The sequence below is a fragment of the Candidozyma auris genome, chromosome 3, assembly GCF_003013715.1.
Source record: "Candidozyma auris chromosome 3, complete sequence".
In the NCBI taxonomy this organism is placed as follows: domain Eukaryota; kingdom Fungi; phylum Ascomycota; class Pichiomycetes; order Serinales; family Metschnikowiaceae; genus Candidozyma; species Candidozyma auris.
In genome coordinates this window covers 823,107-841,239 of record NC_072814.1, presented here as the reverse complement: position 1 = coordinate 841,239, position 18,133 = coordinate 823,107, and the positions used below count along the sequence as shown (strand labels likewise).

General features: G+C 45.5%; 8 protein-coding genes across 8 annotated transcripts; 3 read left to right on the top strand and 5 right to left on the bottom strand. All coding sequences in view use genetic code 12, as the record gives it.

Annotated features, from left to right (window-relative positions):
* Positions 1–44: 44 nt before the first annotated feature.
* Positions 45–2,480, bottom strand: CJI96_0003011 (uncharacterized protein; the record flags this gene model as incomplete). Its single annotated transcript, XM_029033485.2, has 1 exon — positions 45–2,480. The coding sequence occupies one exon, from the start codon at positions 2,478–2,480 to the stop codon at positions 45–47; it is 2,436 nt and encodes an 811-aa protein (XP_028892077.2).
* Positions 2,481–3,538: 1,058 nt separating this feature from the next.
* On the top strand, positions 3,539–5,842 carry PEX8 (Pex8p; the record flags this gene model as incomplete). The annotated part of the gene is made up of 1 exon (XM_029033486.2): positions 3,539–5,842. One exon carries the CDS (start codon positions 3,539–3,541, stop codon positions 5,840–5,842), a length of 2,304 nt encoding a protein of 767 aa, XP_028892078.2.
* A 103-nt stretch (positions 5,843–5,945) lies between these two features.
* CJI96_0003009 (uncharacterized protein) lies at positions 5,946–7,643 on the top strand (the record flags this gene model as incomplete). The annotated part of the gene is made up of 1 exon (XM_054702113.1): positions 5,946–7,643. One exon carries the CDS (start codon positions 5,946–5,948, stop codon positions 7,641–7,643), a length of 1,698 nt encoding a protein of 565 aa, XP_054558088.1.
* A 129-nt stretch (positions 7,644–7,772) lies between these two features.
* Positions 7,773–9,974, bottom strand: ALR1 (Mg(2+) transporter; the record flags this gene model as incomplete). Its single annotated transcript, XM_029033488.2, has 1 exon — positions 7,773–9,974. One exon carries the CDS (start codon positions 9,972–9,974, stop codon positions 7,773–7,775), a length of 2,202 nt encoding a protein of 733 aa, XP_028892080.2.
* A 1,137-nt stretch (positions 9,975–11,111) lies between these two features.
* Positions 11,112–13,597, bottom strand: CJI96_0003007 (uncharacterized protein; the record flags this gene model as incomplete). Its single annotated transcript, XM_029033490.2, has 2 exons — positions 11,112–12,147; positions 12,993–13,597. 2 exons carry the CDS (start codon positions 13,595–13,597, stop codon positions 11,112–11,114), a joined length of 1,641 nt encoding a protein of 546 aa, XP_028892082.2.
* A 69-nt stretch (positions 13,598–13,666) lies between these two features.
* CJI96_0003006 (uncharacterized protein) lies at positions 13,667–14,746 on the top strand (the record flags this gene model as incomplete). Its single annotated transcript, XM_029033491.2, has 1 exon — positions 13,667–14,746. One exon carries the CDS (start codon positions 13,667–13,669, stop codon positions 14,744–14,746), a length of 1,080 nt encoding a protein of 359 aa, XP_028892083.2.
* Positions 14,747–14,753: 7 nt separating this feature from the next.
* CJI96_0003005 (mRNA-processing endoribonuclease) lies at positions 14,754–16,034 on the bottom strand (the record flags this gene model as incomplete). The annotated part of the gene is made up of 1 exon (XM_029033492.2): positions 14,754–16,034. The coding sequence occupies one exon, from the start codon at positions 16,032–16,034 to the stop codon at positions 14,754–14,756; it is 1,281 nt and encodes a 426-aa protein (XP_028892084.2).
* Positions 16,035–16,221: 187 nt separating this feature from the next.
* On the bottom strand, positions 16,222–18,051 carry CJI96_0003004 (uncharacterized protein; the record flags this gene model as incomplete). Its single annotated transcript, XM_029033493.2, has 1 exon — positions 16,222–18,051. The coding sequence occupies one exon, from the start codon at positions 18,049–18,051 to the stop codon at positions 16,222–16,224; it is 1,830 nt and encodes a 609-aa protein (XP_028892085.2).
* Between the last annotated feature and the right edge of the window lie 82 nt (positions 18,052–18,133).

The following is an 18,133-nucleotide window of genomic DNA, read 5'->3' as shown; positions in this document are numbered from 1 at the left end:
CTCTATGTATAATGCTATTCTAGGAGAGTGATGCTCCCGTAAGTTTAGAAGTCATCATGTGTGGTCCTTTTGATCCATTGGTCTAATATTTGAAACATTTCCACCATTGTTTCTTTAAGGTCTTTCTTGTCCAGGGCCAATCTCATTTCAATGTCCCCAATTAACCCGCTCAACAATTGCAAGGTATGCTCCATAGCGTCAGTCATCTCACGAAGCTTGGACGTAACGTTGGCTTCCAGAGCCTTTATCTTTCGCATAAGCGACTTCTCTATGTAGCAGCATTGCTTAAGGATGTAGGGACTGAGAGTGACTCGATTGATAGGAAAGTTTCTTATGATGTCATCACATTTCTCAAAGTTGTTTCGCCCAAGTTCATTACGGAGTCGCAAGTTAAGAAGTATCATGCTTCTTTGGTCTCCGACTTCGTCTGCATTTACAGAGGAGAGAAGTTCAGAGGCCTCAGTGAATAAATTCTTGTTCATGAGCCTTCTTGCAAGGAAAATCTTGTCACTTGTATTCAAATAGGGCTCCACCTCTTTCAGGAACTTCTGAAGACGGCTCTTTGATGGGTTGCTCATAATCTCATGAATAATTGAAAGCCTTGTTTTGCACAGATTCATGCGCATTTGACCAAGACTCTCTATGATGCCGACTCTGTATTGGAATTTCAGAGACCGTAAGGTATTCTCGAGTATGTGGTAGTCAGGCTTTACACCTTTCCGTAGTATGTCGCGGAATCCCTTATTAACCCTAAAGGTGACTTGCTGTTTGTTCTTCCACTTCAACTTCCTGAGTAAATTGTGCTTCATTGGACCCCACTGGGGTGAGTCGTATTTCCGCTCGTTTAATAAGGTATCCTTCTGAAGAGCGAAAGGAGTCATGTTAGACTCGACATTTGTCACCGAACATGATGACAAAATGCGTTGTTTGGTCCCAAGGTCGAGAATGTTCTTCTCATTTTGTAACCAGTGTTGCAACGCATTTGACAACTCTAACCCTTCATATGGGTATGTCCTAAGAAACGCTTCAAAAAGGTATTGAACGTATTGCGGTTGGAAGCTCTTTAATGGGACAAGAGAGTTTTTTACCAACGAAAGGAGCGGATAAAACTTTCTTTCTGTGACGTAATGCTTGCTTATGACATTATATGCGTAAAGAGATGGTTGTATGCCATCATTCATCATCTCCTTTATAACAAATTCCAACTTATTTGTCGTGGCATGTCTCGCGAGAAAAGCTAGTGTGGATTCGTAATATATGCGTGATGCTGATAGGTTGTATGCAACGGAATTTCTGATTTGGAGGATTTGACAAATGTCGTGAGTCGTCAAATGAATCTTTTGAGTATTAACTCTCATCTGTATGTCACTGTGTAACTTGACCATCGATATCAAGTAATGGTTCTTGTAACCCAAATTTTCTATCGTTTGTTGAATCTTCGTTATCTCGTCATGCAGCCCATACTTAAGATACTGCTTGTATATTAACGCAATCGTCCTCACATCTGGTACAGAGCAGTTTTGGGCACTGAGCCAGCTGTGGGTAATGCAATCTAGGTTTTCGAAAATGGCGCCAACCTTGACAAGATTGGCTATTGTTGAGGATATGAGCACGCTATTAAGCGGTTTCCCGAGGTCCACTATACTTTGAAGGAGTGATTTTGCAAACTGAACGTCGTAGTTGAGAACGAATGCGTTGACAGCATAGCTCAAGGTCTTGGAATCATAGCTTGCCTTCTGCAAGTAAGCATAGAGAAGCAGCTGTAATGTGTTGGCATCATCCATATGATAGCAAAGCCATATACCATTCTCTAGAGTTTTCGAACTGGCCCTTCGTAGATTTTTGCACTTGAGGACTTGAAAGAACTCATACAATTTTGGTATTCTTGGGTATATGTTGTCAAACACCGCAGCTGCGCTAAGGTCGTTCTTTCCAATGTACCACGGCGTCTCTAGCTCAGCTTTGTATATGTGGTCTTCATTTTCTTCCCTACCTGAGGCGTCTTTGCGTACCTCTTCTACCATGTCATCAAGAGCATCAGCAGGTAGAGTCAGGCCCCTTTGCCTGTATTCCTGAATAAGAACGTTGAAGTCTTTAAATCTGCCCTTTTTGAACAACTCTATCATCTTGTCCTTTACTGCCTGCTCTTCATCCTTCTGTTCTAGCTCATGCGTCTTTTGAACGCCGTAAGGCGTACAGAGCGCCGTTGGATGTAGTTTCACCAACCTAGTGCTTATTTGCTTTGTCTGGTGAGACTTACAGGCGGCTGCTGGATCACTTAAAACGTTAACGATTCTCGACCCCATATCCTTAGAAGTCTCCTTGAGCCAAAAAGCGCATGAGGCATTCTGGAGCTGAATATTCGTGCAAAATGGATGCCTGCTTGCCTTGAAACTGGGCCGCTGGGCCGGATGTCGGTAATGCCGTATGTTCCACACCAAGTTGTGGAACGAGCGTACTAGCGGGAATTCCCTTTTCATGGGGGAGATGGTGATGTTGTCTGTACTCGAAATACTTGAAGATGCGAACTTGGCGCAAAAAATATGATGTGATTTAATCGCACCAAGTAATGTCGCGAGCCATTGGATAGAGTGCAAGATGATTGAAGAGGAATGAAGCAAGTATTTGAGGAGAGTTAAGATATCACTTTTTTTTTAGGGAAGTGATTAAATTTGAGGGATAAAGTCGAATTCTTGACTTGAGAGCTAGAGAGATGGGATTTTTGGGGTCATGATGATGATAGCTCGCTGAAATCTCGTAGGGCCAGATAGAATTTCAAGATGGGTCATACACATGAATTTTGTGACCCGTACTGTGAGCTTGGTTTTGTGTACTAGTATGACCAATTGGTTATAGTAACGATTGCTGGCATTTAACTTCACGACTATTTTGACCGATACTCAATTCGTTATCTCATGATTTCCTGAATCCATGTGCTCGTAATTGGTGGCTGCGAAATCAACTACGAAGACTACACGACGGGAGTTCACTTTCAGGTTCCATTCAGCTTTCTGGATTTGTTCTCTCTTAAGCAACCCAAATTCAGGGATCTTTCAGATCTTTCTTTGCCGAACTTTTTCTTTCTTTCTTACTCTACTCATAGATAGGCTGACTCAAATAGGCTTCCAGGTCGTCTATGAGTACCTAATGTTCGAGACAGCCAATGAGAAATTCAAGACACAAGGGTCTACCTCTGGAAATAATGGGGCTATGCATTGACTGCTATCGAAAAATTGAAACCCATCGTTTTAAAAATTCGCCGAAACGTCGCTCATTCCCGTTGTTGCAAAACCAATGGAAGTGCTTCACGGCCATTCCGCACAACACCAAAATCCAACCGCTATAGTCAAGAAAAGTGCTTGTTTCTGATAATAAATTACGAAAATTTATGTTGGAAAACAAGTTTACGTGGCTTCATTTCATCCAGCTCATTCACTATAATGAAGGCCCCCCGCCTTTTCCTCCCTCTGTGCACCACACCAACATCAACCTCGGCTATACTACTTAATCCACCTAACTACTTCAGCTGCCACAACCAATGCCCCCGAAGACAAGCTACAAACAGTACGTCGACGCTGGTCTCGTTGCACCTCTGGCGGATTCGATGGGGCAGGGGCCTCTGGACTTGGATTACTTGATCAACACTTTGAGAAACCCTACCCCAGACACAAACGTGCAAAAGGTGTTGGGCTACATTTACCATTACTTGCCGTATGTGAAATACGAGCACAACTTGCGATTGGTTTTTTCAAGCTTTTTGAATAATACGGTGTGTTTCTCAAACCAGCCTCCACTGTTCGAAGAGAACTACTTGATCATCGAGGTGTTTAAGTTGATCACTGATAAGAAGCTTAAGGTGTCTCAACCAACACTACCAATAAAGACCTTTTATGAAGTCATTGGCAAGGAACTTCAGAGCTTTGTGGCGTACAACCCTCCCCAGAATGCTTGGAAAGTGTTGCCTATTATCTCCGGTATCGCTTTGTCCAATGAAGTGAGAGACCATTTGTACACGTCCACTAATGTGATACAGTACAAGTGGTTCTTTTCCGAATGGGACAAGGACATGGACCCCTTGTTCAAGTACGCTTTGCGGTTCTCCCTTTCCACGGCGGTCTCTCCTGATGTAAGAAACTTGACTCTTCTCAGTTTGGCCTTGAAGTACAATAGACACGAAGACCTACTGCAGTATGTGGGGCGTGTTGATCCTGGATTCTTGATCAACAGCATAGTTGATCTCATCTTTGCTCCAGCCGACCACTCTGCGTACGTCTACATAAAGTTTGCATTGATTGACCCGAAAGATCTTAATGCTGAACAAAGACTTAACGCACTCGTAAATGCAAAACCAGTTGTGAAACATCTCAACAGGTTGTCATTTATATTGGAGTCTTTATTACAAGAGCTTCCGCATACTCCTACTGCGTTTGAGGTAGTATTGGCCGTGTCCGCAAAAATTAAGGTCTTCATGCGTGACTTGAACCACTTCACTCAGTCCAGTAGACTACTTAACCACGATCTGAGTGAAAATCCTAGTGAGCCATTTCACCAAGCATTTTGGTATCTCATGAAGGGGTTATTGTTTGCACAAGTCATTATATTTCAGGGTATCCTTACGCGATTTATTTCAGCGAAGAATCACAATATTGGTTTTTTTGCTCAGCTTTTCAAGTCATCCAAGATATTAGGAGACCTCGAGCGTGAATACTATCAGATATGCTTACAAATAATCCACACTCTCTATTATGCCCACTTCATTTTGATGTCAATTGGTCAGGGAGGGTTTGACGGCTACAACTTCATATACTATTTATCCATTGAGATTCTTCTTCATAACAGACGAGGAGTCGAATTGGAGACGTTCATGAGACAATTAGTTGGAAGCTATCAAGAGATCAATTTACATCCCGATGCTCTCAATAGAGACTACGTTGCTAGATGTAAGGTGCTTTTTGTATGCGGGCTTTGGGAGAATTATCTTCAGCAGCTGGCTAAGAAAGATCCACAGACTGTCGATTTCATTTTTCAGATTGCATTTTCCATTACTCAGAACCCCGGTGTCGCAGACCGTGAGTTGATAGAAGCTGTTCACTCCGTCCTATTGGTGTACTTTTCCTCATTGAAAGATAAGGACAGTGATTTGACGAGAGAATTGCAGTATTTTGAGCTTTTGGTGAATCAGTTTCCTTCTGTTCTCTCTGCTAACCAACTTAGTGTGGCCGTTGAGACACTAGGGAAAAAAATAATGTCGAACCCAATTAAATACGATGACAGGGCTCATTACAAAGATTCAGCCGATGAGTTTTTGGAGTTTGTCTACGATAAATGTGCTCAGACTCCACCAGGGATTCCGGTGAGAAAGTCTAGGAACCACACATTCTCGTCAGCACAACCAGTCACAGAGATAGATGCCAGCTCCACCTTGTCTCAAATTGGAGAAGACGACCAAGAGAAAGAGGACATAGTCGAAAGGAACAAGAGGAAAAAACCAAAGGATCTTCCGGCCTTCAAGCTCGGCATAACAGCACAAGGGTCCAGTGGACAAGAACACTTCCAGACCAGAAGCGAGCCAGAAACATCTCGAGAAGCAGTTATTTTGGCTTTTTTCAACATAATCCCCTACTTGCCCTTGAGTCTTTTTGTGCCGTGGTTGCACAGAATCTGGGGTCTTGTTAGAGCCAGTAACCCGAATGAGATGCCCTTCTTGACCGAGAGACTCTGGAAGGTGCTCAGCGAAAACCTTGATCTCAACCGATGTGAAATAGCCTACGGCTGGTGGTACGAATACATAGCCGCAGTTGAGCAAGATTCAAGTTTCAAGCTTTCTCAAGCTAAACTATAGGATAAAATATAGTAAATACATTCTGAGTGCATACATCAACGCGACCTTCTGAATTTCGCTAGAGATGAGTACTCATCGCAGACTGTAGAACTACACCCTAGATATGGCTAGAAAAAAGTCCGCTGCTAAGAAAGCAAAAGAGGCGGCTCTTCGTGCAGAATCAGAAAATGCATCGACTGAAGAAGTGGCCAAGCCCCAAGAATTCTCAAAAAAAGAAGATTACCAGATCGAAAGCGAGGATGATGAGTCCTCATCCACATCTGAGGAAGAGGATGAATATGGGGAATTATTGACTGAGAATGTGGAGAGTTCAATTCAAAAGGTCTTAAGTATGCTTAAAAGTGACCCAAAGAAGCTTTTGGATCCTAATGCGAAGTTCTTTGACGAAAACGATGAGGAGGTTTCCAAGAAGTCCAAAGATAAGCCTTTGTATTTGAAAGACTACCACCGTCAAGCTTTGTTGCTGGGGGACTATAAGAAAGACGAAAACGAATTTGACACTGTGGATGGCGAGAAGCCTTTTGTTGTCACCGAAAGAGAAGAAAGAAACAGATTACTTGACGATATCAAGAATGCCTTCGATGGAGAAGAGGCCGAGGACGACGATGAGTTTTTGAAGAAGAAGGAAAAGTCTGAGGCTGCTGAATCTGATCCCGCCTCAGAACTACCTGATCCTACCAAGAATGCTGAAGGTTTTTTGAGCGCCTTCCTCGATAGAAAAGCGTGGGTGCCAAAAGTAAACGATAAAGTCATTGATTTGGATAAGATCGATAATGACGATGAACAAGAATTTGATGATGCCGTTGAGGACTTTGAGAGAGCCTACAACTTTCGTTACGAGGACCCCAACTCTGCCGAAATTGTATCGTACGCTCGTAATCAAGCTACCGTGAGAAGGGCCAAGACTAATGCTAGGAAGAAGGAGAGAGAAAGAAAGCATGCTGAAAAAGAAAAAGAGAAGGCTGAAAGAGAGAAGGCCTTGCAAAAGAAGAAGACCGAGAAGTTGAACAAGGTTGCAGATAGACTCAAGAAAATCAAGGATGCCGTTGGTGATGATGTTAGCAACGAGGCCATTGAGAAAGTTTTTGGAGAATCTTTGTTGAACGATGACTTCGACGATGCTGATTGGGACAACAAGATGGCGCAGGTGTTTGATGCACAATATTATGGTGCTGAAATAACTAAACAAGAATGGGACGAAGATGACGAGATTATGGGTGAATTCCACGCTGCTAAGGCCGCTGATGGCGGTGATGCTGAATATTCTGACATTGTTAGAGAGGATGATGAGCCCGAGACTGAGAATGGTGACGTCGAAGCTGTAGGAGAAAAAAAGTCTTCGAAAAAGGCCAAATTGAAGGAGAAAAAAGAAGCGAAAAAGCAACTGCGGAACATAAGGGAAGAGGCTGCCAAGATTGTCGAGGCCAACAAACTCAAAATCTTAGATGAGGTCGAAGAAGAAAGAGGACGTTCAAAGGAAAAAGAAGAGATCAAGTTCAAGTATAGGGAAGTGTCGCCGGAGACTTTCGGACTATCTACAAGAGAAATTCTTCTAGCCGATGATCTGGACTTGAACAAATTCGTCAGCATTAAGAAGTTTGCTCCTTACAGGCCTAAGGAGCTCGCATTGAAGGATAAAAGAAAGTTTGCTAAGAAGAAACATCTACAGCAGTGGAGGAAAGATGTTTTCCAGAGCAAAGAAGGCCCTTCAAGACAGCCTGGTGAGGCCGAAAATGAGATATGGATTCCTCAAGAGGTAGAAGAGCGCCCTCGCAAGAAGAGTAAGAAGACTAAAAGATGATTCGTCTACTATTATTTCTAAATGCTTTTATAAATACCGTACGTCCGGTCAGGCATAAAGCCTGAATGCTAATAAATATAAAGAATCTGATGGCACAAAAAAAAAGTTTCAAGATAGCCCAGACTCAGACTAATCATAGCCTTTAGGGAAACTTATGATAGACTTCGCAGCCTCTCTTGATCTTGACTTGATCCTCATCCCTAAACTTCTAATTGACCTCTTCTCGTCTTCTTGTCTTATGATCTGTCTCTCACGTCTGGTCAAGTACACCTTCACGAAGCAAACCAAAGAAGCGACAACACTGAAAAGCACGCCCACAATACCAAAGAACCAACCCAAACCGGGAACGTCTTGACCTGGCACTTGAACATTCATACCGAATGCCGAGAAAACCAGATTCATTGGCAAGATCAATGTTCCGAGCAACGTGACACCTCCCAAGATCTCTGTGACTCTCAAGTTGGCATTGAACGACTCAACTTGCAACTGTGCTAAGTAATTTGAATGAGATCTGCTGAAAATTTTCTCGTAGGCGCCCAAATTTTGGTACATGGTGAGAACGTGATCTTGGATATCACCCAAATACAATGCAATATCGGCTCTTGGTTGCGCTACCTTCCCTCTTTGTTGATTGATGTCAGAATTGTGAGATGATTCATTGCCAGATCTAGGGGGTGGGCTGAACTCTTCATAAGTACGAGGGCCATAATGGTTTTCATCCTGGCATCGCTTCGCGAACATCTTGATAACATCGGCCTTATTGGAGAGAAGTCTCATCAATGTCATGACCTTTCTTCTGGCCTCACCAATTTTCCTCAACATGGAGCTGAAATTCATCTCGCGTGCTGTCAAGACCGAGTCCTCGATAGCATCTGCTTCATATTCGATACCCATAATAACTGGGGCGAATCCATCTGTGATGTCATCGATCATGGCATAACAAAGCCAGTCTGCGTTCACATCAACGTATTCTCTCAATTGCCTGACTCTTCTTCTGACATTTGCTGGGTGAGGTACAGGAGCAAAATGGAATGTCAACACGCCTTCCTTAAACACAACAATATAGAAGTTGATAGGCTCCAAGTAATCCTCCGATTCTTTATCAGGCTCAAAGGTATGGAAGCAAACAAAGTAGTAGCTGCGGAACAACTCCACTTTCTCACGAGTCTCTTGCATTCTGATATCTTCGGCGGTCAAAGGATGAATACCGAACGCCTTAGCTAAAGTCTTCACCTCAGCATCGGTAGGACAAGTCACATCCAACCACCAAGTTCCGTCGCCGTTCTTGAACAACTCCTGAACCGTCTGGCCAGGCTCAACCAAAGAGGGAATGTCAGGTGCATGGACAGTCTCCTCGTTGTCAGAGTGGAAGAACGAATATCTTTCAGGTAATCCCAAGTCATCATCCTCGTTTATCTTGGCACCACCAAATTTCACAACGAAGGAATCATCGTCTTCAGAATTCTTTTTCTCGTAGAATGCAGACTCGGAGGAGTCAGAGTTGTGTCTACCAGCATCGGTTGTAATACCGCGAACAGAAGTGCTCTTCTCCGAGCTTTCTGACGCATCAACTCTACCCTTCATTCTAGCAAGGACGTGCTTTGGAGTGTACTTTACGGCGGTCTTGCTCAAGGGCCTCTCAGAGAAGGAGTTGGCGGTCGAAGTCGCAGCTGGAGTCAGGGGGTTCCAACCGATGTTCTGAGCGATGATTTTTTCCTGCTGCTTCACCTGCTCTGCGTTCTCACGCTCTTCCTTGATAAACTCCTCGATTTCATCAAAATCAATGCCATTGACACGAACATGCTCACGCAACATGGGGAAACACACATCCTCCTCCGTCTCCTGAGAAGATCTCGACGCATGAGAGTCGGCATCACTATCGACAGAGCCCTTGGAAGGTCTTCTCTCACGCTTGGAAAACTGATGCCCGTGCATGCTTGAGGCAAACGTATCGTTGGTACCCTGTCTGCCCAAGTTGGCCAACCCTTCCTGTTGTCTGTCGATTGAATTGCGAGAGTGTCTGCTAGCGCGTCTCATCAAGTAAGCAGCGTCCTCCGCCGAAACTGCCTCGCTCACCAGCTGAGAACGGGTGTTTCTGCGAACCCTGGGAGTCTCATGATGCCGTCTAGGCCTCGCATTGGGAACGGCACCTGCAATGGCGCTGGCGTCACCAAAGCTACCAGCTCTGGCTTGTGAATCCAGAGTGGCCTCCTCATCTGGAGGAGGCAAGTTTTCTCTTTGCTGCCTGTGGTCGTTCAAGACATGATCAGGGCGCTGAGGGGTTGTGGCCTGATCGGCCGAAGTTGAATTGTAGCTTTCTAAGTCTGACATGTCGTATTACGTCAAAGTTAAAGGTTGTTCAAGGCGAAGTCGTCTCAAGTCGGTTTGTAATTCTTCTTCTCTTGCTGTAGTACCGTAATTAGCGAAACCACGAGGTTGTGACCATTTCTAGAAAGACAAGCTGAAGCAGTCAAGGGAAATCAAAAATAAACGTGGGAGGTAACAAGCTGAGGTTTTCTTTACATAGATGGACGGCACCAGCGATGAAGAATTTTTTTTTTGATTTTCTTGATGAAGATGAAATAAGAGAAAAACCGTTGTGGGAGCGCACGATGCCCTTTTTAATATTTGCGCGAAAAGAAAAAAAAAAAAAATTACTGTGTGCTGCAACAAAAGATTAACCCATGAGCTGCTTGCCTCGCCTGAGATGGCGCCAGCGAATGGGCGCCGCCAAGATGCAATTTACACCCGTTCCACAATTTTCTCAAAAACAGAACTACCTAAGAGGAAAAGCTTCCACGAAATTCAACAAAGAAATCCACGTTTTCTTGCTTTCACCAGGTTATCGTCTTGTGTCATGTGCTGCCTGTCGAGGCCTGCTCAGGTTAGGAAAAGGCCCAAATGCGCACCCTTCAGGCAGCGAGGCCAGTATTTCGCCGAGGACCGCAAGCCTCGCGCCAGCGGCAGCCTCATTGAGTCAGAAAATGGCAAATGGCGGCAGCACAAAAATAAGGTTCCCCCTTGGATTTGCAAGAATTTGATGACCCTAGCCTTTATTGTGAGAGCTTTTTATTCTCATATGACGTTGATGGTATACATGAAAGGGGGTCTCACGTTTGTCTGGGTCAATATCGTTTCATTTTTTCAATCTTTTCTTTCTCCTCAAAACCGCCAAGTTGGTTCACAATGGCTGCGGCAAATGAGCCTTTTCTGTCTGCCTCGTAAGCGCCTGTCGCCTCGTCCCGTGCCTCTTCTGCCCTCACGGACTCTGTCGAGGGTCTTATCTTTTTCTGTCATTTGCGACAAACAGGCTCAGAAAACCCACTGCCAAGACCACTTACAAGATTTTCCAACCATTGCATCAAGCTACGCATCGACGTGATCTCTATCTTCTCATCGCTCTTATTCACAAGAAAAATTGTATCCTTATGTATTTCTTGTCGTTTTCTATCCCTCATTTACCAAAGCCTAACACCAATCCACGGGGTTCTGCAACACTTTAACAAACTTTGCCTCCTCGCTGCCTTCTTCTGGGTGGTGATCGTACACCCACGAGGCGGTTGCAGGCAACGACATCAAGATACTCTCGACCCTCGATCCGGGCGTCTGCAACCCAAATTGGGTGCCTCGGTCCAACACCAAGTTGAACTCGACGTAGCGCCCTCTTCGAATCTGCTGCCACTTCTTCTGCTCCTCTGTGAACTCCTGGTGCATGCGTTTTTCTACTAATGGCACGTACGAGGGCAAAAATGCGTCAAAACAGTCTTCGACAATGTGCAATATTTCGTCAGCAGGCTTTTCGTCAAAGTCATCGAAGAAGATTCCGCCCACCCCTCTCGTTTCGTTTCTGTGCTTGATGTAGAAGTACTCGTCGCACCATTTCTTCCACTTGGGGTACAAATCCGTGTCATACTTATCCAAAGCGTCCTTATGCGTCTGGTGGAAGTGCTTAGCGTCCTCTTCGTACAAGTAGGACGGCGTCAAATCACATCCTCCGCCAAACCACCAAGTCATCACCTCGCCGCTTTCTGGGTCCGTTGTCTCAAAATAACGGTAATTGGCATGTGTGGTGGGGGCATGTGGGTTATGTGGGTGGATCACTAATGATAACCCACAGGCAAAGAAGTCAACCGACCCATCTGCTGCTCCCTTCAAGTTTCTGTGGTCTGCTCTCATCCTCTGCACCGCCTGAGGGGGCAATTTGCCATGGACAATGGAGATATTGACGCCACCTTTCTCAAACGTAGTTCCATTCTGCAACACCATCGACTCACCTCCACCACCGTTGTTTCCTCTGACCCAGGCATCGGTGTGAAACTCAACGGAGTCCAAGGCAGCTATGCCCAGAGTGATTTGTTTCTGCTTCAAGCGCACAAGCGCCTCCATTCTGTCTCTCACCGGGAGAGACGTGTCGTGGACTTTTGATGCCATGATCTTTGGTAATGTGTTCTCTTTTGGTTTCTGGTATACGTCTAAAGCCCAACGAGGTCTACGCTCTTTATACCTCACATGGCCGTTATGGGCCTGCACGGGCGCTAGCGAGTGGTGTGATCTAGTTATACGAACAGATGGGTTTTCTAGAGGTATGATAGATGGTATAGGGGATCAGAGCCGATCTTGGAAGAAAACGTGTCAGATGATGACCAATTCGCAATGTCTGATTGGGTTTTTGCCAGCGTCGTTTAGAGCTAGGTGATTTCCTAGCCTGCGTACCTGGTTGCAAAATATGCTCTAACAGGGGACAAAGAGAAATGGGGAGGCAGATACGAGCAAAGCGAGAAATACATTGTTCAGTTAACTCTGGAAATATTCTTCTGATGGAGTTTTTATGAAAATTTCTAAGAAAAAATAATAGAGGCTATGGAGCTTTGTCGTTGAGATACTGTCAATGCAGAAGAATCTATGATGAATCATTTTGTTGATGAACAGCACCCAACAAACGCTTTGCTCGGTCTAAATTGAAGGTCTTTACATCCGATGATCAGATTCAGCCCTGGATCTAGGCATTTCTCCGCGCACAACAAGAGTCAACGGCATTGCATCTCTGGCAATTCAATGAAAGAGCACAACACTTCAAGGGCCAACTTCTAATCGCAGACATCACTCTAATTGCTCAGCGAGGAAATTCATCTAGCGACTGTCTCTAGCTAACGTAATGCGCACGATTCGCTACTGCTGCGCTCGACTTGCTTCTCATGCGCTCGACAGCTTTTGGCTGCGAAATACTTCTACCGGCCATCGCACCCCACGTCAACGACCACTTCAAGCCAATCTCGCTCTGTTATCGTCTGCAATTAGGTATCCATCAGGATAGTCGCATCGGGATCCCTCGAGTGTCCCATAACATACCTAGCGTTCTCCCAGTCGTTGCCATCTGCTCGTTCCTGTGCGTCCTCTAGAGTCTTCGCAATGCCAGCCGCCAAATGCCTCGCCACTATCCGCTCCCGCACCGTCTCTGGCGCCGTGGAAACCACCCACAACTCGTCCACCAACAGTGCCAATTGGCACCACGGCTCGTCTTTTAATCCGACATAGTTCCCTTCTACAAACACAACTTGCACCTGGAGATCGATACAGATGTCGTTTTCCACGGGGTCCTTTTTGGCGTGGTCAAACAGCGGCGCCCACACGCTCTCAGTGCCCTGTCTGACTTTGCTCACGGCAGCCACAAACTTGGGCCCGTCAAAAGTGAAGGGAGCACCGCGCCTCCTGAACGCTTCCTCAGGGTCGCTGAAGTGCGCCAACTGCTCGCGGGAGAAATGGTACCCGTCCTGCGGAAGCAGCTTCGCACTCATGCCGGCCAGAGTTAACAATTCCACCATCCTCTCCACCAACGTCGACTTGCCTGCTCCTGGGACCCCTGCGACGGCTATAAGCACTCTGCTGCGCGACTGAAGAAGATCGGTAATTCGCTGCTGCAATTGTTCGAGCTGGCTGCTATCGTAATGGGTCATTGTGTGGATTTGCTTCCTATGCCTGCCAGGTGGTTGGTGGGTGCTGAAGGTGGTGGTAGCTTTCGCTTTATGTACGCCTTCCACCACCAGCCCCCAGCCGGCGCGACTTTGGCGTACGCCTGCTACCTTTCGGATTTGACTACGGTGTGGGCCGACTCAAGTAATAGTGACGAAATTGCAGCCCACGCTAGGAAATTGGGCTTGCTGAAGGTCGACACAGACGCCTTGGCCTATTTGACTAAAGAACTTGAATCGGCTTTCTATGATGAAAGGGTCCAATGGGAAAGAGTTGGTGCTGAATATCACCTCTCTGTGAGCCTTCCAGATGGCCTCAATTGGCAAATGCGGTTGCAAAAAATGGACGCTCACTACACTGCCAAATTCTTTGCTTCCTTAAATGCCTCCCAATTTGCCAACCACAGCTACCTAGCCTACAAAGTAGCTCAGCTTGAAAAAGCTCTCAGGGCTAAGGATAAGTACATCTTGTACTTGGAGGAAAACTACAAAACGGTTAATGGCTCAGAGCTAATGAATAAGTACAGGAGACAGCATGCATCTGATGCTTTTCTATTGGAACCCTTTTCAAGAGGCTCGTTCAATGCTCGTGTACACGAGCAATATAACTCGTTGGCCCGGAGACTAGAGACTGATCCGTCCTCGTGGTCCGGTCTTCTTTGGGACGTCATCAGCTCTGTCTTCCAGGATATGCAAACCTGGGTAGCTGGACATTGGATATATGGAAGTGATGATGAGGCATTCACTCCCGAGAAAGTCTTGAAGGAGACCGCAGTAAAGTCGAAGCCCCTGTTGAAATCGGAGCCCCTGGTTAAATCGGAGCCCCTGGTGAAATCGGAGCCCCTGGTTGAAGCGGAGCCACTGGTGAAATCGGAGCCCCTGGTTGAAGCGGAGCCACTGGTGAAATCGGAGCCCCTGGTTGAAGCGGAGCCCATAGAAAGACCCAGTGCAGTCAAAAGCGAACCCTCACTGGAATATGAGGTTCTGCCTTCGAAACGACGCCGTGTTGGTTATATGGGACGGAGACCAGCGGCCAAGAAAGAAAACGCCGATTCAACAAACGATGCGAAGGAATCAGAGTCTCGAGAATCTCCAAAAAAGCGTAAGAGGCTTGGTGTGATAGGTAAAAGGTGACAACTTCTCACTCATTGTACAATGTTTGCATGTCCCACCATCGCTGGATGATGGTGTTCATGTGAGCCACCTTCTTACCATCAAGCTCTCTACCTACAATCGCTTCAAGAAACCCACTCCAAAACGTAATAAATTCCTTGAGACTTGCTTTATCGTGAGTTTGATCACAAAACTCTTTATTCGGGAATTTTCCGGCAAATCGTTCTTTGTAGACCGAGCTGTCGAAGTACCGACTGAATACAGGTATCCAAAACCTGGAAACAACGTCTGCGACGTCATATAGAGATTGAATCTTGTCTTTATCGTACCCCCTTACTAGACTCATGTCACTGCCGTAGTTCTGTACTATACAGTGATGCACCATTGCTTTGGTCAACAGAAAAACCTCGTCAAAGACTTTCTTCTCTATTTCCTCGTTTGACGTACAAGGAATTTCTATATGTCTTTCTTTTACAATTGTGTGACGTTCAAGTCTCCCAAATTGATGGAAATTCTCGTGTGAAATCGTCAGAGCAATACTCTCCGCTGTCATGCCGTCTCTATAACTGACAGTAAGGATATCGTTCAAAAGGGCTTTAGCACATAGGTTCTTGTCATTGGACATGAGAACCTGTATTGTTTTTGGGTTTTCTCTTTTAATGTATAGACAACAGTCTAAAATGGCTTCATCCTTCACGGCTAACCTGTTGATCCGTTGATCTTTGGTTTGCCCCACTACCCCTGGATCCTTGACAGCAAAGCAATTGTAGATCCAGTCGATGGCCCACCTAGCCAATTTGCTCATGGTCGACACTGAAATCCCACTGCCTTTCTCAGACCGCAGAGAGTTCTTCAACCCGTCCAACTCCTGAATCACCGTTGTTGGGATTACAATACGATGCCTGTGCTCCTTGGCCAACTTTCGAAGCTGGTCTAAAACATCTAAATGAGACAAGATAAAGTTTGTATCCACTATAAGATACGACATGTTCCCATCAACTACAAACGTCTGTCTTTGCGTCTGACACAAGGTGTCCAAGTCCATTGCATCAACCTCAAGAGTCCCGGACGACCGCGACGTCTGAACATAGTCTGATATGGCTTTAGCTTCCTTCGTATCGTCCATGGGGACCAATTCTGGTGCATTTCGATAAGTGTTTACCTCTGCTGCGTTGTGCACTTTGGCATCAATCCGCCTATAGATGTACTCAGCAGGTTTCGGTCTGGGTCTGCCGCCGCCACTGGACAAGCTCCTTCTACTTTCTTCCTTCAGAAGACCCACTGAAGAGAATTTAGAAGGGAGAGCCATCAGAAGCCGGGATTATTCACCTGTAATTCTGGTCTCAGATTACGGACTATGTATTGTGTCGCTGGGTGTATTGTATATACAGTGCTTACGTCCACGACATTTGCAACCATTACTGCTGATGATAAATTATGATTGTTATGAAGATGTTATGATTAGGTTGAATGCTGATATATCCAGTATATCAGCGTCATACTACCTCTAGTATGAATTCAAATATGCTCACGGAGACACTTATGACAATGATGATGATGATCATGGTGGTAATGCGACTAGTGTTCGACTCGTTAATGCTATCACTTATAATGTTCAGGAATTCCAAAAAGACCTTACATCTGTCATTCAAAACGGATACCCGCTGTTCAATTTCGAGATACTCTCGTACGGCGCTGTAAAGTGGGTGCAATGCTGGCTCAATGGACCAGAAAAAGTCGGGAGTGTCCAAAATGGAGCTCGACAAATTTACATCAACCCTTAACTTGAACAACTTGCCTGATTTCTTAAGTAGTTGTTGTCTTTTCAATCCTAATTTTCCGGTGAGTGCTAGCTTCTTGGGGAGCTTGGAGATCAGTTGCAAGCTGTGGACCATACGACTCTCGAACAAGCACAATTTCGTCAGTTGTGCGATTGCATAAGACATCGTAAGCTTAATTAAATGATCCGCCGAGCGTAGTGTGATCATGTCATTATAGATTCTTGGTCTTTGAATCAGAGAGTCATACTCAAAATGAAACTCCTCAGTTTCAATCTCATGATCGCTGATGGGGTTCACTAAGATTGGAGTGGGGGAGAATGCAAGATCAGCCAATATATTCTTCTCATGAATCTCGCTGAAATTCCAAAAGACGATAATTCCATACTCAAGAACAAACATTTCTGCGTGGTGTCTGCTAACTTCTGCTTGAGCTTCTTCCTTGGCAACACGACTCAATCTGTCCTGTTTCAGCTCCTCGCCTTGAGAATTTGGTCTTGATGAGGAATCGCTATTACTATCACTGTCGGTATCAAGAGGTGGGGCAAAAAATTGTGGCTCGGATGGATCGAAAGGGCCACTGCTATCTGCGTTCCCATCTTCTGGGTCCATTGAGTAATTCATAACATCCTCTGGAGTCTCCACACCTGAGTAGTACTCATACAAGTGGTCAGTCTGCTCCGACTTTCGGATCATTTTCTCCATATAGCGTTTACTTGGCAATAATTTCGCAGTGTCATTGGACTTAACTCTGAAGCCATCCACACCAGGGAGGAGGGGCAAAGCATAGGGAACGTAGATTGACTCGTCGTACACTCTTGGCTTCACCTCATGGACGTTTTGAAGAAAATCGATAAGTGCTGCAGTATCGAACTCCTCGCATATAAAGTAGGCTGTTACTCTGCTAAACTCTTGTGCCCTAGCTTCTTTCGGCATAAGCTCTGCTCTGCTTCTCTTAATCTGAGGTGCTTCAGACCTGTCTGCCGGTGGAGGAGACCCCATATGCTGAGACATCTGAGGACCCAGGCCCTCATTATTATCATCTGGAATCAAAACTAACTTTTGTGATGTCTTCGATGTTCTTGCTGGTAAATTCTGCGATAATTTGGGTATGCTTCTGATGCTTCGCTTTCTCTGCTCACTCAGCAAAGCATTCTCCAAGGGCGGCAGCGACGGCCTTGGGGAGCCAAAGCGAGGTGACTGATGCAAGTTAGGATGGCGACTCTGACCTGAAGGAATATCACTGGAGTTGCTAAGCAACTTATCCACCGAGATATCTGCATACCTGTTCAGACGGGCACTAAACCTTCGATGTAAGGATGAGCCAGGTGGGTGACCTGAAGATGCTGGATAATGTGGTCCTGGTTGTGTCTGATTCTGCTGTTGCTGTTGCTTCTTGTAATTATGGCCTGCAAACGGAGCTCTTGCTCCCTTGACACTATTGCTTCTAGCATCAGTCACCAAGATCGAAGGAGACCGCTTTGCGGTTGGCCGCTGAGGGTCATTCGGATTCGGAGAAAATAGGTCCGTATTTCGTCCATTGGACATGATCTGTGTGATATATGGGTTTTCAATGCCCTCTGTGGGGGTACCTGATCAGTGATAACTACGCTTCGGGTATCAGTATCGC